The sequence below is a fragment of the Furipterus horrens genome, unplaced genomic scaffold (assembly GCF_987537825.1).
Source record: "Furipterus horrens unplaced genomic scaffold, mFurHor1.1.pri manual_scaffold_2, whole genome shotgun sequence".
NCBI lineage: Eukaryota > Metazoa > Chordata > Mammalia > Chiroptera > Furipteridae > Furipterus > Furipterus horrens.
In genome coordinates, this window is record NW_028327172.1 from 210,116,805 (window position 1) to 210,144,288 (window position 27,484).

General features: G+C 47.8%; 1 protein-coding gene across 1 annotated transcript in view; it reads left to right on the forward strand.

Moving 5' to 3' along the window:
- Positions 1-800: 800 nt before the first annotated feature.
- TAPT1 (transmembrane anterior posterior transformation 1) overlaps positions 801-27,484 on the forward strand; it is a 55,438-nt gene continuing 28,754 nt past the window's right edge. The window contains exons 1-3 of the mRNA XM_090267053.1: positions 801-1,811; positions 12,952-13,082; positions 23,186-23,304. Of these exons, the coding sequence (XP_090123179.1) occupies positions 989-1,811; positions 12,952-13,082; positions 23,186-23,304 (1,073 nt within the window). The 5' untranslated portion in view covers positions 801-988. The remainder of the gene's footprint in view (positions 1,812-12,951; positions 13,083-23,185; positions 23,305-27,484) is intronic.

Genomic DNA, 27,484 nt, shown 5'->3' on the forward strand with positions numbered 1-27,484 from the left:
GGAATGGGATAGGTCTTACACTATAAAAGATCAGAGAATAATAGATTGAGCTGTAAGCAAACTAGGAGGCCATAAAAATGTCGGTACCTTTTGATTTTCAAAACGATTCTGGTGATTTGATCAGGGCATTTGTTTTTGATGGATTAAGGTTCCGTTTAGACCCAGTATAACCCAGAGAACCTCATGGAGGGTGGTCACAGGGGTGGTCAACCACGTAATCCTGTGAACTGTTCCCTTTTATGGGGGAGGATGAGGATGCTCCGAGCCTGACGGTCAGTGTCCAGCTGCGGCGCTCAGTCCGTCTGGGTCCGGCAGCCGCTGCCCCTCGCCCCGCGGGCAGGCTGTCAGGGGGCTGCCCCAGCACGCAGCCGAGAAAACGGTTCTAAACCTGCCCCGGTGTTGCAACCAGGCGTTCGCTAGTGTCAACACACCCTCGGGGTCTTTTGATGAGTCAGCACGAACTTGACTTACATCTGGTTCTCAAGTTCAGGGCTCGAGGAGTTTCTAGACAGCTTCATGCTCCGGTAGGAACTCGTTTTCCTTTTTCTAATCAAAAGGGTGACAGCGGCACAGGTGAGTCCTGACGTCGGCACACGGGAGACGGACCGGCCACGTGCAAAGCGGGCGGCACAGGTGCCGGTCCCTGCACTTCCGCCGCCCCGGGGGCAGGTGGTCTGACCCCGCGCTCAGTGCCAAGGGACAGCCCGCAGCTGCGGAGGGCGGCCCGCCCCCAGCGGAGCAGGCGCCCAGGTGATGGGCCACGGGCGCGGCGGCGGCCAGGAGCCGCACCCCAGCCCCGGCCCGAAGGGCGGGCTAGTGTGTCTGTGTCCCGGGCGCGCTGGGAGCATAAAGCGCCCCGCTCCGTGGGCCGCCTCCCTCCGCGCCCCCACCTGTTGGACGGCAGCCCCGAGCTCCTTCTTGCCCAAGTGCTTTGGAAACTGTCAGCGGCTTCCCAGAGGCCATGGGACGTGACGGGTGGCCCTAAATAATGCAGCCGAGATGGAGCCCGGATAGCGGGCACATGGGGCCGGGGCCGGCGGGGGTCGGGGATCTGGAGCCCGGCTCTCGCCGCCGGGGTCGCGCGGCCAGTGCCAACACCGGGCCGGCGGGCGCCGGGCACCGAACCGGCAGAAGGGGCCCCGGGCGGGCGGCCGGACACCTCGCCGACGGCGGGCAGCAGGCACCGCGGCCGCCGCCCCGGGGATCTCTCGCCGACGCTCCGCCCGCCGCCGCCGCCGCCGCGCCCGGCCCGCTCCCGCCGGGTCCCGGGCCCGAGCCCCGGAGGCGCCCGCTCTCCCCGGCCGCGCGAACCGGCAGCATGGAGCCCGGCGCGGCGCCCCGGACACCGGAGCCCGCTGCGCCGCGGGACAACCCCGCGCGCCCCGCCGAGGTCCGGAAAAAGATGGCGGCCGCCCTGGCGGCGGCGGCGGCTTCGTACGCGCCGCTGACGCCAATCGCGCGCGCCGGCCGACGGGCCGCGGATGGCGGCGGCGGCGGCGGCGGCCCGGGATCCGGAGAGGGGCGGGGCGAGGCGGGGCGGGGGCCGGCGGGAGGCGGAGGCCGGGCCGCAGGCTGGAGGGAGGCGGCGGGGTTAGTGTGGGCTCGGAACATGGCGGGCGGCGGCGACGCGGCCGCCCCGGGAGAAGGCAGCCGGGGGGGCGCCGACGGCCCGGAGCGCGATGGCCGCGGCCAGGCGGAGCAGCCGGGCGGCGGCGGCGGCGCTCACGGGCCCCCGCTGGCGCCGCAGCACACGGAGACGCTGGGCTTCTACGAGAGCGACCGGCGGCGGGAGCGGCGCCGCAGCCGCGCAGGTGAGCGGGCGGGCGGGCGGGCGGCTCTAGGCCGCGGGGCGGGCGGCTCGGGCCGGGGGACGCCGGGCTGCGGGCGCCGGGGCCGCCCGGGCTGGGGGCGCGCGGCTGCCGCGGCGGCTGACAGCTCCCGGGCGGGGTCCGCGCGGCCCCGAGCCCCGGCCAGGTGCGCTGGAGAGCGGGCGGCTCCGTCCGCGGTCCCTTCGCTGCCCTCCCGAGGTCCCTAACGCCCGCCCGGCAGTGCCGGCGAGCATCTCCCGCGGCTCTGGGCGCTCGAAACTGACAAGCGCCGGGCGGATGTAACGATCGCCCAGCCAAGGTGACTCCGGTTGTGGGTTTTTAGGCGAACCCGAGCCACGGGGACCTGCTAAGTTGCCCTGCACGTCGTTTTTCCGGAGCCGCCGCTAACGGGGCGACGACCGTGAAGTTCAGTACTTTTGCCCGAACAGAAGTGTGTAGCGCTCTGCAGAACGCAGCCTATGAACTTTTCCCAAACCGAAACTTATGCCACCTAAAAAAGCCAAAAATGGCTGCAGAGGGAGAGATGCACTTGCGAATCTCACTTTGAAGGACTGGTGTTAAGCGGTTTATATTATTTCAGCAATCGGATTTTCTTGTTTGCAAAGCATTCCTTAAAATTGCATTTTTAAGGCTGTGGTGTATTAAGCTTAAAAGAAAAAACCAAGATTTTGAGATGTACGTTTCATTGAATGTAGACGGATCACAACATAGTCTTACGTAATTCTAACTTTTGAACAGCAACTAAAGTGTAACTCCCTTAAATTTCTTCCAAAAAAAAAAAAAAATGCTTCTGGTGCACAATAAGGGTTTTAATAGATGTTAATTGTCTGCGGTTCATGCAGATAAATGTTTAAGTCATAAGGCGAATGCGTTGATGGTAAGAGTGCTTAAATACCATAAGGCTGATCAGATGATGATACAGGGACTGCTTTGCTAATTTGCAAAATTTAGACGTAGGTTACATTTTGAAGAGGTCAGCAGCTTTGAAAAATTAAGTACAGAGTGTGCCTTCCTTATTCACCCTTTTTCAGTTAGGCACTTAAAAATGCTCGACTCTGTGTGGTTTAGTTGCAAGTTAAACGTGTGTTTGCAGGAGTGTTTACTTTCTGCATTGGCCGAGTCTAAGTAAGACGAAGTATTACATCCCTCTCAGCTGTCCGTTTCCTTACTGAGGCTTGAATATTGAAAGCACGCTGGTGCAAACAGAAACAACTGTAGCCATGTGCCCCTGTAATTTCTTTTAAGATATTTCTGCGTTTCAGGAGAGCCAACAGAAAAGTGGGGATTTTTTTGCTTTTTGCATGCACATAAAATTAGGTTGTCAGGAGATTTTTGATGAGCCCAGACGTCTCCTGTCCCCCCGTCCCTGGCCCTTCCGGATGGGTCTGCATACCGGGGTACTATGCACTTGCACAGACTTCCCCACACCACACACCTATTCTTCATCAGCGTGGCTCACTGTGCAGGGTTTACCTAACTAACGTGTTGACGCCTGGCTTTTAGCCCATATCTGCAGAAGTCGTTATCAGGGAGACACGCCCAGCGTTAGCTGTTAGGGTCACCCTCCTTGTCTCCCCAGTGGCATCGGTTGTGTATAAGGAGAGAGGACAATGACAACACTTGGGGGTTGGGACTTAGGTGAGAATCCAGGAGTTTTTCAACTGGAGTCACCAACCAGTGTTGTTCCGTCTGGTCCTCCACGTGGGCCCCATATTCTTTCCCCCCCGGTGTCTGTCTCTGTTTTGCTTGTCCGTGGTCTTGCCGTGGCCGGGGCCCGCCCTTCAGCACTGATGTGGCACTGGTCAGAGGCGTCCTCCCTGGAGATTAGAATTGGTTCGGGCATTCTTCACCACCCCGGCTGCTGAGCGTCATCTGCCATCCCTGACCCTCCTGCAGGGCTCCCGTCCACTGCTCCCTAACTAACCTTTCCTTCCTCTCCTACCCAGAATGGAGGACACTGTCCTAGGGGGCTGGCCTAGGGTACTCAAGGGCCTTCGAGTGGCACCACCTAGTGACCTGAGAGAAGCATTTCTCCCGGAATCCACAGCCTTCCAAGCCTAGGGGCTTGCACCTCAGGTGTTACTTTGTTTTTTATGTTCTGGTGCTCCCTCTGATATTCTAGTCCAGCTCCCCAAATTAGACCAATCTTTGTCCTTCCTTTAGTGTCTTGGTGGCCTAACCATCAGTGAGTTCCAGAGTCCCCTCAAGCTCTCCTCCCAAGGAATTCGGGGCTCTCGTAAGTAAGACATTTGTTGGCCTGTCCTAAGAGCTCGGGCTCCATAAATGAATAGACAGACTAATTAGGTGCTTATCTGAACCCTCCCATCAGAGGGAAATAGTTCAAAATGTAGTGTTTGAGGTTCATGTTTTTTTTATACCTGTCCTCATTCATTTGTATGTTTAGAAGATATATTTCAATATGTGAATACTGGTTTGTGTATATACAGCTGTATACACCGTACACGTGTCTATGTCAAGTGTAAGCTTGCTTTTTGTTTCTCTTTTCAAACTCTTCTAACCACTTGGTTCTCTGAACTTCCTTTCAATTTATATGTTGCCCAACATTGCACTGAAACTCTTCTCCGATGCTAATACTTGTCCCCTAACATAGTTAGAACTTTCTCTCCCCCTCCTCATTCCTGTTTCCATTCCCTAGCTCAGAATGGTTGTTGTATATTTCACTGTGGCCCTATGTGGTCACTGGTCTTGGACTCTGAGTATAGTGGTCATCAGGAACTGTAGATTCATCTGTCTTCTTTTTTTCCTACTCTTAAAAACACTGCCAACTTCTGTTGTCCTTTAAACGTTTGTTTAACTGCCTAAGTGAATGCCAAAAAGAGCAAGTAATATACAAGTGAAAATATGACTGATAATTCTTTTCCTACTCGGTAAGGGTAAGACCGCCTCAGCGCTAATGTTACAAACAAGAGGCAAGTTCTATCACCCACATAGTTATAACAAGTAGACTATTAATATACTTATACAGATAATTGTTAGAAACGAAATGTGTTAGAGGGAAATTGTCTGTGACTCTCGAACTTGACTATCTTTATTTTCCCTTTTGACATAAAACCAAATAATAAGCACATCTAACCACATTTTTGTGCTTGTTCCCCGCTTGACTCATCTGTAAAAGTTCTAATTGGGAGAGTTTCTGTTTAGCCATATTTTCACTTAGGAATCTAGGTCTAGCAAGTCAACCTTGGACTAAGAATTGGGCAATCTGTTCTTGGCTGAGTTTGGTTGTTGAATTGCCTTGTAGACTAGGCTTGCCTAATAGATTTGGATGGGTGTCATAATTCCACTATTAAACAGTATCTGAAGTATCTTAAGTTGGCTACAGTGACTGTGGAGACTTGACAGTGGAAGACTTGGTGTAAAATAAGTAAGTATAACACCTGCTAGTGAGGATGAAAAGGTACCCATATAATGCAGGTGCTGGAGTACGTGTTAGGGATGGGTATTGCTCGTAAAACAAGAGCCTGAGTAAGGTGTGTGTGGACAGTATTGTTTCTGATTGTAACTGTGGTGTTGGGCCCGTTCTTTTTCTCCTTTTTAAATGGCAACTCTTCACTTCTATGGTTTAAGCTTGTTGTCCATCTGTTCTGCTTCTCTTTGCTTTTCCCTGTTCTGCACCTCTTGCTTTACCTTCATTAGAATGAGCAGAGGCAGGAAGAAAGACTCAAACCCAGAAAAGCCAATTGGTCTCTTTTTTTTAGCAACTCCCACAGAAGATTTCCAGTGCGACAGAGGTGTTTACTGTTCGTATTTCCTATGTCTTATACTTTGTGTAATGAAAAACTCAACTTCTTACAAATAACATTTTCACTACAATATGTTATCATTTAACTGGGCCTCGGTCTCCATAGAATATCTTGCGTGGTAATCTCTGTGGCCTCAGCCTTATCCTAATGGATGGTCAGAGGCTGTGATTCTGAAATTATGCTCTCAAATCAACGCTTGATTTCTCGTTTACAGAGGAAGATAAGAGTGACTGAAATGGACTGGAAATGACTTGCAGAACCACAGATGAAGTCCAATTAACTTCTCTTCTGACAAACTACTGCCCTGCCTTTAAAACTCTCCCTTGCTTTACTAACTAGTGCATGTAAACAAGACAAGCGGGGAAAAGTCATTCATTTTGGTCTTTGACCAGTTCAATATCTTGGCTTTTTTACATGTTTACCTTCAGCCAGAGCAGCTCATTTGTGGCCCAGTTTGGGGAATGCTTGCATAAAGCAGGTCTTTGGAAAGGCTCTATAGCATTGACTGTCAGAACAATGTTATTATACATTTATAAATATTTTACCTATTCTTTACTTCCCTAACTTTAAACAGTTTGAGATCTTAAAAACTTGAATGGTACCTTTATTGTATTTGACTTCAGAAGGCAGAATTGCTGCTGTATTGATTCCTGGTTAGCCTTGTACAGGGGTGTGCCTTTATATTGTGTAATAAGCTTACATTTAGTATTTTAGTGTAACCTTAGTCAAGTTTATTAAGGTTTTACATTATTTAAGACTGTGAAGGTTAGCATGTTTCATAATACACGTATTTTCGTAACAGTTAACCAATATTACGTTCCATTTTTTTTTAATGGTCAGTGCTATTTTAAGAAAGATATATTTAGACATGCTACTGACCGTATAAATACATTGTGATTACTCATTACTTTTAATTAATACTTTCCTATCCTGGCTGATTTCTAAAACAAGTTATCTCTGTAGACAATTTAAAATAACATTTTTTGTTTTAGGGATGAGGAAGAAACAGTATTTACTGTATTTTTTCTCAATTTAAGATACTAGATCACAGAGCATTTCTGTGACAGAAGATGAATATTTATTAAAAACACTGGACAAATTGATTTGGATTTATGAGTGTTGTTATCTTCCTTATATTAAATACTCACAATTGGTAAAATTTATTTCTTCTAAAGTAGAAACATGTGTTAATATTATAATTAAATGGTAAAATACTTCTATTTTTAAAAGAGTTTTACTGAATGATATTTCTTCTTGGTGAGAATTGGACAAATGAACTAAAATTGGTTGGCATTTAAAAAATTAAATCATTGTTCAGAAAATAAACATATGTATTATTCTATTTTGGAAAAGGATTTGCTCTTAAAATATAAAGACAGATGCTTGGGATAGCACATGAGAATGACTCTTTTGCTCAGAAGAAATGAAATGCCACCACAGTATGGAAAAAATAAGGCACACTTAGCTAGCAGAATTCTTGAACAGTGGTACCCACAGGTAAAGGACAATAGCCTTCCTACATAATTAGTCAGGCAACTGTACCCAATATCATAGGACAGGTAAGTTCAGGTAAGTCTGTAAAATGCCAGCAGAAAGTGTTTAAAAAACAAAAACACTGAAACAGAGCTACACTTTGGGACAGAGGAGTAAGTAGCATCCTGCAAACTATGTCCGTGGCCAGGGGAAGATGGGAGGGGGCCGGAGAAAGCGGCAAGCCGGCCAACTCAGGGTCTCAGGCCGCAGGAAGACGGCCTTGCCTTCTTCGGGATGAATCACAGGGCTCCTTCGGACGGGTTGGAGCCAGGGTACTGCTAGGTTATCTTCTCTCGTAGGATTGTCAGATGGTGGGTGGTAATTGTGGGATAGGGGGGAGAGCGCACTGGGCGGGGAGTTCAAAGATCTAGGTCCTAATCCCAGTTTTCCCCTTAACTTCAGTGACTTGGGACCAGTCTTTGAACCTGTGTGAGCCTCAGTTTCTTCATTTGCAAAATGTGAACACCGATATCTGCTCCCCACGGCTCTCAGAATTGTGAGGATCTTATGAAGTAGTATGTGCAAGACCTTCATAAACAGTCTTGCCCTAAAAAGGGAGGATCCTAATCCCTTAAACAGGGCCAGTTCTCCAGAAGGGTGGGAGAAGGAAGATGAAGCTTTTGAACTATTTCATGGGTGAAATTTGGTTCTTTTGTTAGTATTGCTTTAATGTACCACTTAAAACCCTTCCCTAACTCACTAGGATGGTGTTACCTGTACACAGACACTCCCCTTAGATTTAGAACCCACTGGAGGCGGGACATTGGAAAGATGCGGGTACATGGGACCCGCTTTCAAAAAGCTCCAGGGCTGGTAGGGAGCTGACTAGTTAACCCTGTAACTTCTTCAAAGCAAACCCAGGGCTATGGGGGCCCAGAGAAGGGAGGCTGGAAGAGGTCCCGGTTTTCCAGAAAGAGCACAGCGGCCTGTTTACAGAAGCATGAGACAGTGATAGTCAAAATAATCTCGTTCCAAAAAGCACACGCTTTAGGGATAGACTGCTGGACCTTGAATTCGGCCTCTACCACTTGCTTCCTGGAAACCTGCCCGTGCCTCGGTTTCTTCTTCTAGAAAACGGACATCACGGTAGAGCCCGTCTCATAGTTTTGAGAGTTGTGCACTCAAAATATATTATCATTTGGTTTTTAAGGGTTTACTTCAAAATTCCTCATTGTGGAATATAAATCGGAGTTTATAACTGAAATTCTCGCATTTCTAGAGGTGGAATCCTGACGCGCTTCTTTATTTACAATACAGTGGAAACACTTTCATAGGTTTGTGTCGTAAGGCTGTTTTGCAGAAGAGTAATTATATAGGCCATAGAGTTTGTCAGGTTACCTTTTATCCGTGGAAACAGGATTGCAAAAGTAGCGTCAATAAACATGAGGTAGCCGCCAGCTAGAATTGGTTACTGTACAGATGTTGTGAAATTAATAGCAAGTCATTCAAGACATTGTGTCACGCTTTGTGACTTTCCTGTGCTTTCCCGTGAATCCTCTCTTGGCCCTTTGCCCATCCCACGTGGAAGGCGGGCACGTCGCGTTATAAAGCTGCTCCTGGCCTCGGTCGCCCTTCTGTGACACGGAGATCTATGACATGAGCAGGGTCCCGGGACTGATGTGTGACAGAGCCGGTGCCAGGACTCCTTCTGATCTCTCATCCTGTGCTTGTGGGTCATAGCAAAGCCCTCATCAGGGTCAAGGCTCAGGCCTGTGTCCTTCGCATGGCTGACATAGCCGCGGGCTGCCCAGCGCCCTCCCCACCCTTAGTGTGGACTGCGCGAGCCTCGTATCCACGCCCCAGGGTGCTCACTGGCTACGTCTGCATGGGGGTGGGTCCCCCTTGACGGTTCCTGAGGCACACACACTGCAGAAGCTCCTCATCGCCAACGGCTGCTGTGCCCGGCGAGGTACCAGGAGCTTTTCACGCTTCCCCTGCGCGCTCCCCCATCTCAGGCGGTTCTGTCTCGGTCACAGGCGCTCTTCTCGAGAATCCGGTATACTCTGCCGCACATCTCTGTGTTCTTCCTTCCTCTTCTCTGATCCACATATTATTTTGCCAAGCGTTTCTTGAGCACCTGTTGTGTGCTGTGCCCGAGGGTGCGAAAGTAAAGCAGAAAACCAGACAAGGAAATGAGTATGAAAGGGCCAGGAAGCACAGGCCAGGGTGACGCTGTGGAAACCGAGTAGGGGAGGGTGGGCTCACCTGGGACGCTTGGGGACAGCCTCACACAGCAGGCCGTGCCTGTGCCCGTCGGCCTGTAGAAAACCGGAAGGGAATTCTCAGGCCAGCGACCAGTGTGAGCCGACTGTCATGTTTGCCAGAGGTGACAAGTAGCGTAACTGGAGACCTGTGACCTAGAGACTCAGGGCCGGCAGGCGCAAGACACGACTGAAAAGAGCGCCCGCGGCCAGGCTGTAAGGGATCTGGTGTCCTCGCTGCTGAAACGGAGGAGCTTACCCAGAGGTGGCCACGAGCCGCCGAAGGGTGTCCCTGGTGCGGGAGCTGGCCCACCCCCAGCGAGGCCCGTCGGGGCTGAGGGGAGGACAGATTGGCAGGGGGGCCCACATCCGGAGGCTCCTGCAGGAACCTGGGGAGAGAGGATGAGGACCAGAGAGGCCGGAGTATGGGCAGGAGAGGGAAGAGCCCAGCGCTTCCGAGCAAGAGTCACTAGGGCCTGCTTGGAGGGGAGAGCCATGGTCAGAACGCGCCCTGAGCTTCCAGCCTAGACCTGCCTGTGGCTGCCGTGAGCTGAAGGCGGGCTGCGGGCGGCGGGGGGCTGCGGGCAGCGGGGCGAGGACACTGCGCGCGGTTCTGTGGGTTCAAGGGCGCCTGTGAGGTTTCCAGGCAGAGCTGCCCAGGAGGCAGTTAGAAACGTGGGTCCAAGCTCAGGAGCCAGAACCAAGGATATGGTGTCTTCAGGGTTTAGAGGGTGGTTAAAACCTACGACCGTCCAGGGAGAGTGTGTATAGGAAGGGAACGAAAAAGAGAGATGATAACTGAGGACACTGGCCTGAAGGGATGGCCAGCGTTTTACTGGGGCCCAGCGTTTGCTGGGGTGTAGTGGATAGGGCAGCGAACCAGCACACGTTTCCGGGTGAGGTGGGGGAGGAGGAGCCGCCAAAGAGCCTTAGGACGCAATTCAGCCTCTGGGGAGAGAAGGATGCCACTGGCGGAGGGGTGGCAGGTGTAGGGGGGGAAAAGCCGGGCCCCTGGGCGGGCGCTGCTCAGGGATTCCCGGGAAGTGGTGTCGATGACGGTTTGTTTAGGTGCCGTCTCTCCTGTTTTCCGTGGGTCCTGTCACTCCTCGGTCTGTACGTGAAGCAGCAGGTGTGTATAGATCTCAGCTCGTCGGGACCTCCTTTTCTTTCTACAGGGAAGTCTGACTGAACTGAGTACGGGGGTAATTTTTGCCCTTTCACCAGTCTCGGCTGCTCTGGTTTGCAGCTCAAAGGCTTTATTTCCCCCCCTTCAGGAGGCAGGTCTTGTTCTGGTTTTAGCCGGCCTGCAACAGGTTAGAAAGTTCCTAACCAAAAGTTTTATTCTACCCGGACTTGGTTGCACCAAGGCCTTTTCACCAAATATCGGTTTGTATATACAGTGGCGTTCGCATCCCGTGCGCTGTCCACCGTAAATACACTGCGGGCCCGAGGCTCGGAGCGCGGGTGATGGTGCAGCCGGTCCCTCGCTGGGCTGCGGGAGGCAGGGGCCTGCTTTCCTCCCCGTCTGTTTCAGTCCCAGAGAGCTTTCGTGGTATCACGAACTCTCTAAATTATCAGTCCGGTATTTAAGAACTATGTGTGTGTGATTATTATTACTTTTTTGTATAACATGTAAACATAAGCAAGCCACTCTACTTGATGCTCAAAGAGCTAGCGATCTGTTTTAAGTGCTGGAAGGTGTTCTAGGCCCATCAACAGAGAGGAAGTCTGCCTCTGAGTCTTCCTCGGGGCGTGTACCCCTGCCGGTGCCCACAGACCTTAGCACTCACAGAAGACTCCGCTCCTTCAGTAGATAAACAGGAAGGAAATCGCCTTCCCTCTTTGTCCTTTTCGGGAGGGAGCACCAGTGCTGCATTTGGTAAAAGGACTGCAAGGCCAGCTCACAGCAGAGAGGTTGGTGTGAAGCTGGGCCTCCTGGGGGTAAGGATGGGAAGGTGTGTGTGCAGCCAGGGGTCCCGAGGGGTCCCTGAGGCCACGGGCTGCAGGAGGCTGACAGGGCAGACCTGGCTTCTCATCTCCCGTCGGCCAGTGGCAGCCCAGTGGGGACCCCAGCCTCCTTTGGCCTGACTTTGCTCATCCGAGACGAGGTGACTGACTGACTTTGCTTTGGAGGCACAGGGGACACAGGTGGGCGAATGAAAGACCCAAGGAAAGGGAGGTCGCTCAGATCTGAGGTTCTGCTCTGTACGAGTTCCCGTTGTCGGGGTGCAGACTGCGCTGGCCTAAGGTGGGCCTCACGGGTGGTTTTGAGCTAAAGGCAACTGAGACCCTGTGGGCTCAATAGAAATTTCTGCCCCCCCCAACCCCCACCCAACTATCTAGAAGAATTTAAATTAGGGGTCTGGCTCATGATAGGAGTTACCACCAGAAATACTCTACCCTATCTGCATGGCCAGGCAAACTCATACTTACTGACATGTGCTGTGACCTCCCAAATCCCGAAGGTGCGTGACCCGAACCCTCGCTTAGAATGTCACATGTACCTTATTTTCCCTTTTCATTTCTGAGCCTCTCGTGTATGTGGGGTAATTGCATCTGGCCCTTTTCTTTTGCTAATCTGTCTCATAGTTATCAGATTGTTAGACCAGCTGATAGAGAACCTTGAGGGTAAGTCTCTTCCTCCCCCACACTGTGGTAGCATGATGTTGGTAAGCCGTCGCCCAAGAACTGGCATTGGTAGGTGTTAGAAATAGTAAAAACCGAAACCAAGGAAGCTGAGATGCAAGATTTATTAAGGGGAACCTGCTGAGCTGTCTCAAAGGAGAGAACAGCAGCTGGCGTACAGGCTGACAAGGTTTTAAAGGGAACAAGCTATCGGGGCGCCTAGTGATTGGTTTGGCCTGGGGGTAATGGCAGGAACAATGGGTTGAGTCTGGGGGTAACGGTGGGCACAATGGTGGGAACAACGAGGCACTTGGTGTTCTGTTGGGAGAAGGTACTTGGTGATTTATTGGGCATGTTGCTGGAGAGAAGAATAGAATAAGGGAGTAAAAAATTTTCTGCCTTCTACTGGTGTTCTGCAAGATTTGAGGAACTTTTCACTGGACTCCTCAATAGTCATTGTTTGTAGTTTTTACTTCCTGCTAATCAGCTTATTGGGTGGGGGTTGTGAGGCTCTTACTGAACCTAAGAGTAGGCACTTCTGCAGGGTCTCGGATGCTGAAGAAGTTACTCTCATGTCATGTAGTTTTCCCAGGGTAGCTCGTGGACTGAAGCAATGCCTATTAGGTGACTTGACGTCCTTTAAAATACATACTATATATATATCCAGTTTATATACACTTACTGTGTACTCTTTTTACCTGCCTTCATAGTCCTCGATATAACATATAAGACCCAGGACTGGGCTCTTGCAAAATATTTTTCTGACTATTCCAGCTCCCTTATATATTTCTGTGGGATTTTCAGTGTACACCGCACAGAGCAGAAATTTTCTCAAGTCTTTGCTAATGATTCATGTACAGTTCCGTTTGGGGCACAGAATTATAGATGACTGTTTGATCTCTCGTTGTTAGAGAAATGTGTTACCTGTGGCCCCAGCCAGCGTGTAAGCTCTGTGGTAAATAGTGTTGTTTTGTTTTGTGTCATTTTCTTTTCCTGCAGAGCTTTCATTGTTGAGGTTCCTCAGCGCTGAACTCACACGAGGGTACTTCCTCGAACACAATGAGGCCAAGTACACAGAACGAAGAGAGAGAGTATACACCTGTATGCGAATACCGAGAGAGCTGGAAAAGGTACTTATTTTTTCTATTACAAAACATCGTTTTAAAAGTTATGTCCATGTGTTAATCATACAAAAGAATAGTGAACAGCTTGAGTTGAGTTTCTAAATTATTGTAAATGTTATCGTGAGTAATTAAATATATTGATTGGGGGAGTAGGAATTTCCATACGGGAAGAAGCTTAAAAGAGAGTATTTTTAAGTGTAAGAGCCAACGATTCTTAACGTCGCTTCCTATTAAACTTATCCTGTTTCCATTTGTGTCCCATCCAAATGACGTTTTCCAGGGCATCATCTCCTCGTCTTCAGTTCCCTTCAGTTTCGTTTCCCTCCAAGCAGTTCATTCCCCCACTCAGCGTGATGAGTGATTAATCACGGCCTTTATTAAGGTGTCGGTTTCTCACAAAGCCCTCAGATTTAGAAACGTAAGTGACAGCCTCTTCAAGAGAAAGATGACTCATGGCACCTTCATCACAGAAAAGCGCCCGTCATGGGGTCGCCTAGCTGTCACGGCCCCGAGTCCTCGCACACCGTGAGCCCTCGCTTGCGTCTCCGTCTGTAAGGACCATCAGGTGTGACAGAAGGGCCACTTTTTTTTCGGCGCTGCTGGAGGTGGCGACTCCGAGCACTCCCAGAATTTCTTACTAGAAGGGAAGGATTAATAATTCAGCCGCAGCTCTATTAAAACATTCTTCTGTAGCTTTATAGCAGCATAAAACTTAGAATTCAGCCCCTTCCTGAGAATCCCCCTTCCGGTTACAGTGGCCCTCAGAAGAGCGCCTCTGGCTGGCGTCATCACATGTGACAAGGACAAGGGGCGCACGGCCGGCGGGAAGGGAGGGTCGCCTGGGCTGGCTGGCGCGCTCCCGTTTCTGACAGGCCGTCAGTTCTGTGCAGGACGCGAGCCAGCGGGGCCCCGGTGACAGCGGGAGGAACCTGCCGTGCACAGTTAGTGGTGGCGCGTCCCGGGCCGACTGGGTAGGAAGGTCTGTGCTTGGGGGGGGGGGGGGTGCTGGGGAGCCGGTGGAGGCCCGGGGAGAGGGTAGGCTCTGCCCTGCCGGGAGCTCTGGGGCTTGAGGGGGGCCCCGGGGCTGGTGGGGAGCAGGGCCAGCGCCCCGTGCAGTGCCTTTGGGTCGTGTATCCGAGTTTAATTAAGATTTTGTTGGGGGAGGAGGGTAATGTTTCTTCTGCCTGTAAAAAGAAAAAAACGGCACTAATTCTGGTATTTTTTTAAAACACTTTTTGAAAAGCGGTGCCCACCGTTTCCCTCCAGCAATAAGCCCTAAGATGGAAATCAGTAAGGACTCTTTTAAAGAAAGAAGTATTAGAGTGTATCGGCTGCACTAAGGGCGGTTTTCTGTTTTCCGTGAAACCTTGGTTTCGTTTGCACGTTGTACAGTGCGTAGCACCCGACAAGTTGGATTAGCACTTCGTGCACACTTGTCGTAATTTCCTGATCCTTCCTCCCATGAAACAGGGTTTTGCATTCAGGCCTATTTAGGAAGATTTGATTTAGTTTCCTAGAGCAACACTCTGGAAGCTTAATAGCTTAAAATACATGAAAGGAAGTCATCTATTTCCAATGAGAGCACATTCTTCTTAACTTACAAGACTAAGTGGAACCTAGAGGGAAGGTAGATTTCAGTGTAATTCCGGGCTTAAATGTCCCTCATAACAGCAAGAATTGGGAGGCTGTCTAGACTTTCATGTTAATCTAAATTATTTTTGATTGGTTTCCTTTGTGTTTGCATCGTCTATTCTAATACATAATACCTTACTTATTTTTGTTCTTGTTTTTGGTAAATGTTATGACATTTTCACCTAGGGAGAGAAACTTAATAGTTACAGAGCACTTTGCTTTCACAGATTGCAAATACTATAAAAGATGTAATTAATGTTTATACTTTAAAGTGAAGAGAAAGGTCAATTCAGTATCTTTTACTGAACCTGTTTATTAATCTAAACACATCCCAGGTTTTTGTCCAAGGGCTAATTTTGACATCTGTGAGAATCTAAAATTGCAGGAAATAGTTTTTTTTTCCTTAGAAAAAAAGCTCATCAGATTATTTTCTAAAATAGCCTGATATCTATAAAGGCTAATTTAGAGAGATACAGATCACTTATATACTAATTTATTTATTTTCCTTGTCTTTGTTTTGAATACTTACTATCTTCAGGTACTTTTACAGTGTAGAAACACACAGATAGACTTAAGGCTTGTGAAGGTAATGGCAAGGTGATGAGAAGGGTGTAGAGTTTGTCCGTGCATTGTAGGGTATGTGTGTGTGTGTGTGTGTGTGTGTGCGTGTGTGTGCTAGGAAGATCCAGCTGTGGGGAGCTGGTAGGCACCCAGCAGAAGGACAGGTGCACTGGAAAGATAGGCTGGTTCCAGGCGACTTGAAGTGGTTAGACCAAGGAGTTCAGACTGGCTTTGGGAGGAAACTGTTGAAATAAAATAGATTTCTTAGGGATACTTTTAGCTGTGCACGTAACAGAATACCTAGCAATTAGTTGTGTGTGTTATGCTACCTACCAGTGGCTTAAACAAATAAGATTTTTTAGCAAGTGTGCAGGCAGGAGGTCTCAGTTTTCCAGCAGAGGCATGAAGCCAGCATGGACTCAGGCCTCTTTTATCTGTTTTGCCATCGTTGGCAAACTGGCTTTTGGGTCTCTTGCTTGTTGCTTTTTAACAGAAGGATGACGCTGCAGACTCAGGCATGACATCGGCACTGTCGTCAGGAAAAGGAGGAGACGGACGGTGCCACCTTTCTGACTGTCCCTTTTTTAACTGATTAAAAGCTTTCCTAGAAGTGGCCCAGCATACTTTCTTCTGCTTCTGTCTGACTGACCAAACTGACTCACACAGCCATCCCCAGCTGCGTGGGGACAAGGACAGAGGAGAAGCACCGTGAGAATGCTGGGGGGCTCGCCACCCCTCAGAGCTGTGCTTCCGATATTGGATGGCATGTTCATGGGTTAGAAATGAGAGAAGCAGACGATCTCAGCATCTCTCCAGGGGCATGATCTTTCTTCAGATTAAAATCAATTGATTTATTATTTACCTCTAAGAAATTTATTCCTTGTGTTAAATACATGTCAGATGTAGATTGTGATTTTTATGAAGCCTTTTATCAGAATTACTTCTTTTCTGTGGTTACATGTGTTTCTGTAAGCTTGCGTATCATAAAAGTTAAAGCTAAAATGAAAATACATGTTTGACTTTTTTACATTGTAATTCTATGCTTTTTGGCAGTCCCTTATTTCATTGTTACCATGCTTTGTACATTAGTTATTTAATACATTTCTTTAATTGCATTAATGTGATTAGTTTTAAATAGAACTATTTAGTTGTCTTAAGAATCTAGCGAATTCTTATTTTTAACTTTAAGTCTGTCAGGTTGAAAATACAGGTATTGCTGTAGGTATAGAATATTGTTATTTTTAGGCATAGACTCTCATTATCAGAGGGGAAGGTTACTGTCACATAGGGGAATATTTAAGGTCAAGATTCAGTACACTTAGCTTCTCTTCTCAGGTATACAGGTCATAACTGGGCGGCCTGATCCGGCCTTGTAACTTCCTTGGCTTGGATTTCGTCTAAGATTAGGTTGGAGTAAGCCACCTCAGGAGGGCTGATAGCCATAAATGAGTTTGCATACAAGGAACGGGAAACACGGGTGAATGGGGGGATCCCAGAAAGGGAAATGTTACATAATAGTGGAGGAACTTAGTTCTGCTTGCTGGAGGATCAGAGAGAGTAACATTTAGGAAAAGGAATTCAGAAAATTCATTTCAATGTAATTAATCAGAATGCCGTATAAGGCCTTTTTATTGTTTCTTACCGTGAGGGGTGTTAAGAAGGCTCAGTCACGGCCACGTCTCGCCTTTAGTTCAGGGAAACAGCCCTGGGAGTCCACGGGGGACTAGTGGCAGGGCCGACTCAGGCGCGCACTGGTGGGCAGCGATTTCTTGCACGTCCTGCTCCGTTTCTCATCTCACAGACGGTGCGTGGGGCACTGTGCCTCTCAGTGCCCGCGCTGTGGCCCTTGCGTGTGACGCGCCCTGCCTCGGTGTCCTGCTGCACACGGCGGCTGAGGAGCCGGAGCATGGGGGCTGCCCCGCTCAGCAGTCCCGGCAGCCGCGGCTGGGACTCCCCCCCACCCCCTCTCTCAGGCGGTGGCACCCTGCGCGCAGAGGCGGCGACAGCAGCTTTCATGGTCCTCCTGCGCCCGCCTTACCTATCTCAGCTCCAGGCCCAGGGCTGGTTTGGCGGCAAAACCAGGAGGTCCCTCCAGAAGCGGCCTTAGAGGTGATGGGGACCTGGTGGAGGCCCTGCTCCCTGCCCGTCATGTAGTCCTAGGACAAGCCAGCGTGGTGACGTAAGGCCTCGACCCCACTCACTGATGGAGTTAGCAGACAACTTGTGAACTTGGTCCTGTGGGGCTGTGTTTATCTTTTTGAATCAGTTAACTTATTTCTGTCACATTAGCTTTGGAAACAACCTCAAATCTCTTTTCCTCCTCCTTTCTGTTTGCTGTATCAGGCCATTGTGTGCTGTCACTCAGACTGTATTCTTGTCCTTCTTACCCGTTGTCCCTGCTTACCCCCAGTATGCCGTCTGCTACTGACTGGTCACGCCCTCCGAAGTGGGTCTGCACCTATGATGGTACCCTGCAGGCCTTGCTAAGACCTCTGGTCCTTAGTGTGACTCAGATTGCCTCAGGGTCCCGAGAGCACAGCCAGCCTCCTGCACCGTTCCAGCCTCTGGGCAGGAGCTTCACAGCCCTGCCTGTCCCTTGCAAGGTGCCAAGTCATGGTCCCTGCCTCCAGCGTCTTTGGGAGGATTAAGTAGATTAATGTGGGTCACGTGTATACAAAATAACAATATTCAAACATGGACTGGAATTAAGAGAAGCAAGAATATCTCAAGACCTTTCCGTGTGCATAGTGAAGGGACCAGAACTTTGCCACCCCAGAACTGTTGCCTTTTGGGGTGTCTGCTTTAAGCTGGTTATTAAGAAACAGAAGACTTAGAATGCCCCTTCCTGCTTCACCACCACTTTCTAACTGACACTCCCGACCAGCTGTTCTGGACTAGCAGCTCCTCAACTAGCAGGTGGCATTTGGTGCCCATGGTGGCGAGATGGTATTCAGAATTGCCAGAAGGTGAATTCCCGGAGGCTTATTTCAGAATCATTGTGTTTTAATTTTAGCCATAACATGTTATTTTGAAATTTGAAAGGGCATTAAAAGGAGGGCAGGAGATTTTGGTGTAAAAGGTAAACAGATTTTCCTTAAAAGTTAAGAAACTGTGCTCCGTTCTTCAGAGAGAGAGGCTGGCATTTTTATTTATTTCTTTGGAGGCTAGTGCTTTTCAGATGATTGAGAGCGATGGTCGGGTCCAGGTGCATGTGGAAAGAGCTGGTTGTGGTAGCTTTCACTAGCATGTGATCTTTCATTAACTTACAGGGTTACAGAATTATTGCCATTTTCTGCATTTCTTTACATTGAAGTTCAGATGTTAAAAACTTTGCCAACCTTATTATATTTTAAAATATATATGGTGCGAAATCCCGTGGTGGGGCAGAGGCCAGAAGGATGAGTGACAGGTGTCATTAGTACAATAGAGCTTCCGTTTTCGAAGCCACGCCTTTCGCAGACCCGCCAAAGTCTGGCCCTGCTTCTTCTGCTCATGAACTTGAGCAGCCTGAGTCCCTGCAGAGGGAGGCGATGGGGGACTGAGGCTGTGCCCGCAGCACCTGGCCAGAGCCTGGCTGGATCGCCCCGTTCCTGAAGAAGACTTCTGAAGTCCTTCCAGGCAAGCGCTCCCGTGAGGGCCGGCCAGTGAACATGCCCGTCCTTGGTTTTCACTGACACTTTTTTTTTCATTCCAAAGAAGAATCTCAAGAACTGCCTTATTAATTAAGCAGAGGGTTATTTTGAAATAATTATTTCTTCATGTAAATTTTTCTAAATCTCTACGCTAAAAATGAGTTTTAAATCGAGTAGCTGCAATTTGTACCTCTAAGATTTTCGTTCGTTTTTGTACAGAGACCTCCCAGTGCTGCCAGCGCAGACATTTTCTGCAGGGCTCCTTGGAGCTGCTCGGACCTGACCCCACTGCCTGTGGCGGCTGCCCAGGGAGGGACTGAAGTCCCAGGGGCCCACCTCTCCTGGTGCCCATCTTCAGATTGTGCATTCTCACCCTTTGGCGGGTCATGAATTTAATGAGACCAGCATTGTTTTTTTTAAAAGGAAATAGGAAATAGCAGCCTGTATTTCATGGAGTAAAAGTTAGTATTATTTTAGTGTAACCTTTCTTTTGAGTTTTTGAGTGTGTATGTGGGGGGGGGGGGTATAGTGAATTGCAGTGTAAAGTGTATTTCTGACTGGGTTGTGCTCAGAATTTGAATCCTCTTCTTTGGATGTTAAGCTCCTTTGCGGGGCTTTATTTGATCTTCTTCAAGCGGTGAACATAGATTTTAGGCAACTGTCACCGTCTCTGCCACGTTAGAGCTGTTCCCTAACTGTGAGCAAAGGAGGGAAAGTCAAATCGAGTGTGCGCCTGGGAAAGCATTCACACAAATCTGGTGCAGCATTTTGTCTTCTGTTCCCAGAAAAATGGAAAAAGCCAAAAACTCCAGTGCATGGTTTCTTCTTGAGGCATTTCCATTGTGCTGTGTTTCTGTGCCGTAGTTAGGTTTTCTGCTTCCTGTTATTTATGTAACGGCCTGTTTGGAGAGTTGCCATATTCATTATATGGCCTCCCCCGTAAAAGTAAAAGTGAGATAGATTCCTATTGAGTGAGAGGCCGCATTCTAGGAGGCGCAGAAGGCTGTGTGGGACCGGGGCAGTGGCAGCGACAGTGCTGGAGGCACAGAGGGAGACAGGCCCAGGGCTGGCAGGGCCTCACTGTCATCTAGTAGGACAGATTTTCGCCTGTGATTTAAGGAAGCACATTCCAAAAGCATTGTGCTTCTGTAATTTTACCACAACGTTGTGTTGATTTGAGAATTCCAAGTGGTACTTAAAGGAGGACAGGAGATTTTTGTGTTCCTCAAAAGGGAAACAGAGTGGCAGGTGACACTTCTGTTCCTTTGTAGTCCCGCCTCGCAGACCTCAGGGGAAATTTTCTTCTGATGATACTTAAGACTGCTTGAATACGTTATGGTTATTTCGTCCAAATAAAAAGGAAATAGTAACAGCCTGTTTAATCAAGGTGCCGTGCAAATCTACCAAAGGTGTGAAAGCACACATTATCCCCATTAGTAATACATGGTCAACGCTTTTAGTTCTTCCGAGCACAGTTTCAGAGCTGGCGACAAATACACATATGTGAAAAGTGCATGCCTTTTGTAAGTTTGATTCATTCAATGCCTGTTACCTCTGCATTTTTTTATGACACTGGGCAAACTGACAAAGGATGAGTTAGCACAAAGACAATTACGCTCACCGTTACGCCTTGTAAAAACCGTGGGTAAGATCCCGGGCAAGCATTCAACCTCCAGGGCTGCGGTTTCCCGTGGCGTTCAGTCGGGGTGATAATAACCACCTCGGAAAGCTGGGAGGGGGTCACGCAGTGAGCACCTAAGCACGTGCCGGGAGGGCCACGGGCGCAGGAAGCATCCTCTGGGCAGCCCCGCCCGCGCCCCAGGCCGCAGGTTCGGCACCGCGCTGGTGCCGGGCTCACGCCACCCCCAGCCCCAGTCTCTTTCCCTCCTTCCAGGAAGGACGGACGTTTTCACGATTGCATGCTGTTCGCTTTTTTAGGGAATGTCCTTGTTCTCGTTTGTGAAGAATGCTGCCCCTTATGAGAAAGTGCAGCACGCACACAACAGGCACAGCCGTTGGGGCGCCGTTCCTGACCGGCGTGCCTGTCGCCTGTGTACGGTGCGCGCTCCCATCTGGGGGTGGTTTCTTCCCACGCAGTCGCTGTTGGCCTTCCATTTCCATGTTGAGGTCTGTCGTGTTGGCAGCTCTAGGCGGCCCACTTACGTAGGATGATTGCTGGCCCACCGAAGTCACGGGGCTGGTTTAAAACGTGAAGGGGGCGGTCCATTAGACGTCAATCACTGCTGTATACCATAAACAGTACTGATGCAAATTCCTCTACACCAAAGAAAGGCCACGATGCTTTTATCCTGCAAGAAAAAGTTACCTTCATAATTACTTTACTCTGTGGTCCTCCTGCCTCCCCTCCTTGGAGAGTTTCCTTCCCCATCCCCCACTCCCAGACCTGGCCCGTCCTGCCCAGGCCACCCTCTCCATGGGGCAGGAGTCCTCGTCATCTCGGGTGTTTTTAAGGAGCTCCTCTAACAGGGAGGAGGAGGGCTGGCCGTTTTCTCCCCAGGGCTCCACTGCTCGTTCTGTTACAGCGCTGTGGCCAGTGCCCTGACTTTCTTTACCAGTCTGGTGGCACCTGTCTGCTGGCATTTGAATAAGCTTACTGAGGGCGGGAACGCCATCCTGGTGGGCTGGGCCTGAGACTCAGGTTGTATGAGCAGCTAAGTGGGTGCTGGATGAATGAATAACGTGCTCATCCCCATGTGTCCGGTCACCAGGAAGGCTTCTACCTACTCTCCTTCCCGGCTGCTGCTTCCTTATGCACATGCCCCAAACCAGGGGAAGGCTTCTCAGTGCCCGGGAGTAACACGTAGTGACCACCGGCTGCGTGTGGACAGTGCTCGGTCTCCTAAACACTCCTGTCAGTGTGTAAACAAGGAACCGTGCAGAACTCGGCTCTGCTGGTGACAGGCTGGCTGGCCACTGTGACCGACCCTAAGGACGGAAGATCAGAAAGTGTAGTCTGAGCACTGACAGTAGTTGAGTATTGTACTTTTTCGGTGGTTCCTGAGTCTTAATTGTTATAAAAAAGTCAGACGTATGTATATATCTTGAGAAATATGTTTTTGAGACATCTTGCAGAACATTGGTAGAATGTGTCCTTCCCTTTCAAGGTGTGTTACAGTTTTCAAGGGCTGCTGTTAAGCAAGTGTCGCAGCCTGGGTGGCTTAGAATTGCCGCTCTGAAGACCCAGGCATCAGCAGTGGCGGTGTCCTCTGAGGCCTCTCTCCTTGGCTGGGAGCCAGCTGTCTTCTCCCCGCGTCTTTGTATCACCCGCCCGTTTGTATCGATTTTCTCTTCTAATAAGGACACCAGTCATGCTGGGTTAGGGCCTGCTCCAATAAAGCCACTTTAACGTAATTACCTCTGTAAAGACCCCAATCTCCAAATGCAGCCATTCTGAGGTACTGGGGGTTAGGACTTCAATGTACGAATCTGGGGAGCATGCGGTTCTGCCCCTAACAGTGTGGACGTTAACTATTTCATAGACTTACGTAGGACAGCTTATTGACAGAAGCTACTCCTGGTGTGTCAGCCATACAGGGAGTCACTGCCCTTACAGTTGCAGGGCTGGGTCGCCTGCGTGGGGCTACTTCTCCAGGTCATCCAAAGACGCCACCATCCTATGAGATGTAGTCCCACATTTAAAGGGTAAAAATGTAGAATATGACAAAAAAAGGAAGGATGTGGTAAGTACACAAGAAAGGGGGAGAGATGCAAACATTAGCAGCTATTCCTCCAATTAACAATGCCTTCTGAATATAGCAAGTTCAAATACACATGCAATTGTGTTGAACTTAGTCATCAATTTATATTTTTAGCTCAATATATATTCCAGTCTTTCCCATCCATGAAGCACTCTGATAAACAGGAAATAGCAAAACTAGAAAGAATAAAGTTAAGAGTTAAGTTTTATGTAAAACTTGTCTACAGTATCTTTAGTTTGATAAATGCTCAGAAAGCCACATCAGATCTTTCATAGCCATGGTCAAGGGCAACTTGTCTTTTGAGTCATTGACTTCTGTAATTGATTTCTGTAGGTGGTAAACCTAAGGCTCTGGAAGGAGACGTACAAATTTGCATTTTGAAAAAGGATTTTTCATTAAAATATGATTCATACACACAAGTAGAACTATTAACTTGTTTTTCCCATAGCTAAGTTATGAGAAATGAATTTCACACAAAGTTTAGAAAGTTCTTGTTTAAAATTTTCATCTACAGATATTTAAAGAATATTTATGTTTTGTTTTCTTCCCTCTTTTCAACCCCCAGCTCATGGTCTTCGGCATCTTCCTGTGCCTCGATGCGTTTCTGTATGTGTTCACGCTGCTTCCTTTACGAGTTTTCCTGGCGCTCTTCAGGCTTTTCACTCTGCCCTGCTACGGCTTAAGGTAAGTGTAAGGTCACTGCTTTAAATGTTTAAGTGATTTTTGCCGTCGGTAGCTGGTAAACTAAGTAATCACATGGGTAGGTTTGGCAGGATAGGGACCATTCATACACTTGCATTCACACTTGGTCTTTAATGCATAAACTAATGCTGTTGGTCTTTTTCACGAATATTACATGTTTGTTTAATACTGTTACTTTGTATACACACACTTATTTTCTGAATGATGCTGAACCAGAATGTTGCTTTGGCCAGGACACCAGTGTGAGCAACGCAGAAGGCTGTGTGTGGGTCGGCAGAGAGGGCGCGGGCCTGAGAGTCAGGCCTCCCTGCTGCTGCGTTCCCTCGCCTGCACCTACACCTCACCTGTGACGTGAGCGCTGCGTTCTAGGGGGAGGCGGGGGGCAGTGGTATCAGGACCTCCTAAGGAGCCCTTACTGCAGGGGTGCCTCCGCCATCCCTTTTGAGTCATTGTCTTCGTGGCCTGATTTCGGGTGAGCCCCCCTCTGATTTGTGTGAGGGGGCAGCTCTTGAAGACCATGGTCCAAGTGGGGAGCATCAGGCAGCCCCGCCTGACACTGATGACCTGGGCGGCTGCTTGGCTTCGCTGAGCCTGTTCCCACGTCATTACAGAGCGGACACTGGGGGCCCAGCATCTTCTCCCACAGAGACTTGGAGGCGTTGGAAAGAAGACCCAGCCTCGTTCCTGGTTAACAGGAGACCGGCACAGATATTAATTTCCTTCTATGATATATAAAAATATACCTAATAAAATTATTATCTGTAACTTAACCATAGAAACTGAGTTACAAAATCATTGGTCAATATACAGAATTATATGTTGATGTTTTTTAAAGACTAAAGTCGTGGAAGATTCTCCTTTAAATTAGTAAAAGCAAATAATATTGAGTAAGCACAGGGTAACACACAGTTCCTTTAAAGATGAGCCTTACTCAGCCTTAATAAGGAAGAAATTATTCCAAATATATAGAAGAAATTATTGATCATGATGATCATATTGTGAAAAGTAGAATTTTTTTTGCAAGATTACACAGTAAAAGAATTGTAAGAACTAATATTTTATTGTTTTATATGATATTTTTTATTCTTTAATCTTACTCTCCTTCCAGAATGAGAGAATTGTGACGTATTTCGTTAATTAGGTATTAATTAGATGGGAGAATCATTTTAGGAATGCACCATCAACTTTAAGGTATTCAAGTAAATCCTTTATACCTTCGGGAGAATTTTTAAGAAGTTTTATTCCTCTTAACAAACCTATTTTTAAGACATTTGTAACCTGGCACTTTAGTATTAACAAACCCTAACGTCCTATACTATCTTCTTTTATCATTATTGGGGGCTCAGTAAAATCAGGGCTATTTCCCTTACCTTTTTAGAAGACCGCCAAGAAAAGCATGTAAGACATTATTAAATATAAATCTTCACTTGTGATTACATAATAAGGACACGTGGGTAAAGCCAGATGAAGCTACCTGACATAAAATAACTATTGCCACGTCTGCAGGATAAGTTAGATACTTCTTAGTTACTCTTTGATCAACAATATGAGGCAAATTTGTGTTCTAGCCATCTTTAAGTGACTGGCTTTTATAGAAACACGATCTGTGTGGCTGATTGCATGGTGAGGTAGAATGTTCAGGATGTTTAACCCGGGGCCTCTCCTCTTGTGGGTTCTTCCTTGGGTCTCTTAGCACACAGTGGGGTTCACCAAGGACTGGGGTTCTACCGAGGGCCTCTCATTTGGAGACCCATGTTCTTGTACAGGCATCTAAACGGTGTCCTTTCTGTGTACCCCTTGTCACTTGGGGAGGCAGGGCACCAAAGTAGCATTTGAGAAGTCTTTCATTATTTGTTCGGAAAATTAAAAGAGGTTTTTGGGGAGCTGGGAAATCTTCAGTCCTCTCCTCCCCTTTGCTTTGTTATGAGAGGCCGATGGTGCCAGAAGCCACCTTTTCTATGGATTTTAAGGTAGTTTTAGTATATAAAGTAAAGATGGTTGGTTTTGTATATTACTCTGTACTTCTCAGTCTAAATTAATTTCAGTAACATTTAAAAACAAAATTAAAGTTTTCTATTATTAAGGTACTTTTTAAAAAGATTTATTTATTTTTAGAGAGGGGAAGGGAGGAAGAAAGAGAGGAAGAGAAACATCAAAGTGTGGCTGCCTCTCATGCGCCCTCAACTGGGGACCTGGCCGCAACCCAGGCACATGCCCTGATTGGGATTTGAACTCGTGACCCTTTGGTTTGCGGGCGGATGCTCAATCCACCCAGCCACACAGCCAGGGCTGTTTTCAAGGTTTTGTAGCTAAAATGGCACTAGAGGGCAGTGTGTTACACCCTAGCAAGCAGTTTTTGCTATTTCTGCAATTTGATTCAACTGAAAAGTTACATTTTATGCCATCACTAATAAATATGTGCTAAATATAAAATGTGAAGTGCAGTTAAAATTATACAACACAACCTCAGCAATTTTAAATACTCTGTGTGAATGTGGGCCAGATTACTCAAATACTGCTTACTGTTTGAGCCTTCATGTGCTTTATCAAAATTGGGTCCTTTGGGTTGCAATTTATATTTCCTTTGGGCAATTTAGAAAACAGTGTCATTCTGAGCATTATTTTTTATAAGTACCAAACTTGAAATATTTGAAACTTAAAATGTAATGTGAAAATTATATTAGCAAAGCAATTGTCAGTATTGTCTAAGAACTTTCAAATATTTTAGGACTGAAAAAGACATTTAACTTTTACCAGGTCTCATCATTATTCAGAAGTAGCCAACTTCTGCCTTCTTACAGCTTTCCTTCCCACATGCTCTGCTCCCGTAAAGCTCATGAGGTTTGTCTAGCCTGTCTCTGCGTCATGTCCCATCCTTTTCCGCCAGCAAAACGTGCCCTTTCCTCCAGCCTAACTTTATTTTCCAAGGGATTAGAGGAATTAGACCAGCAAAGAAGTTGATTATATTCTTTTATCTATATTCTTTTTCTTATCGCCTCTACTTCAATCTTCTTTCTGTGAAAAAGAAAAGTTACTCTCTTCCTAGTCTCTTAGTTCTTGAAATATTCCCCAGAAAGGGCGAGAAGGGAAGATTAGTCAAAGCAATCCAGACGCTGACATGAAAACAGTAACTCTTTGTGGTCTAGTGCTGTTTGTTTCAATATCGCACCTACAGTGGAATAATATTCTTGCTGCCTCTTCATATTTGAGATTAGTGTTCTCGCCTCCTCCCCTTGCAGAATTCTGTCTGGTACAGCATTTGTGAGAGGCTTTTGAGAGCTGACATCGTCCTATATTTTCTGCTTTAGAATTTATTCTTTGAGCTGTTGCTAAATTTTCTGCAAATTTGCTATCGGCTTTGGGTTTTTGCTTGTGTGACAGCTGCGTAAGTAGCCCAGGACTCTCTGCCCTTCCCTAAGGCTAAGGACCAGCGCCCGAGGGCCAGGGCGGTTCTGCAGCCCCTCAGGGACACCCAGCCTTCCTTGCAGGGCTCCGCTGGGGCATTTCGCCAGCTTTTGGCTGTTAGGTCGTTGTTCGCTTTAAGATGTTGGCAGGGTAACGGGCTTGACTTGGCAGTTGGGTGTGTTGTCCGCAAAGGCTGCACTGCTGTCACAGGAAGTTTACCTCCTTTGTGGTCTCAAGAATACTGCGTGGAAACGGTTCCTGTTGAATGAACAATCTTGAAGAGTCTTTGCCCCCAAATATTTATTATCATAGACTAAAATAAAGAATCCTCGAAAGAAAGATTCAAAGCAGATTGAAATAGGTATTTCTTCCCTCTTTCCCAGATAGGTAGTATCTTTTTAGAAAAACATTTCAGATCCTTCTTGAATTAGGATAATTTTTTAAATGAGGAGGACATGGAAATCAGAATTAAGTTTTGATTCATTATATGAAGTATCCATGTTTCTCGTATGCATAAAGGTATTTTGTTGCTCTAAAAGAGGTATCAAACCTCATTTTTCCAAATTTATTTATAGAATAAAGAACAGCCAGTGGTATAAGTATTTTTAATTTGCCTGGCATTTTTGTGACTCCTCTTGTGACTTCATTTTGTGTGTTGGACCTCTTAGTAGCATTTGAATTAAAAATTGGGAACAATTACAGAGAAAAACGATACTGTCTAGTGCCAACATCTGAGAGTTATTTTTGAAAACTTAAA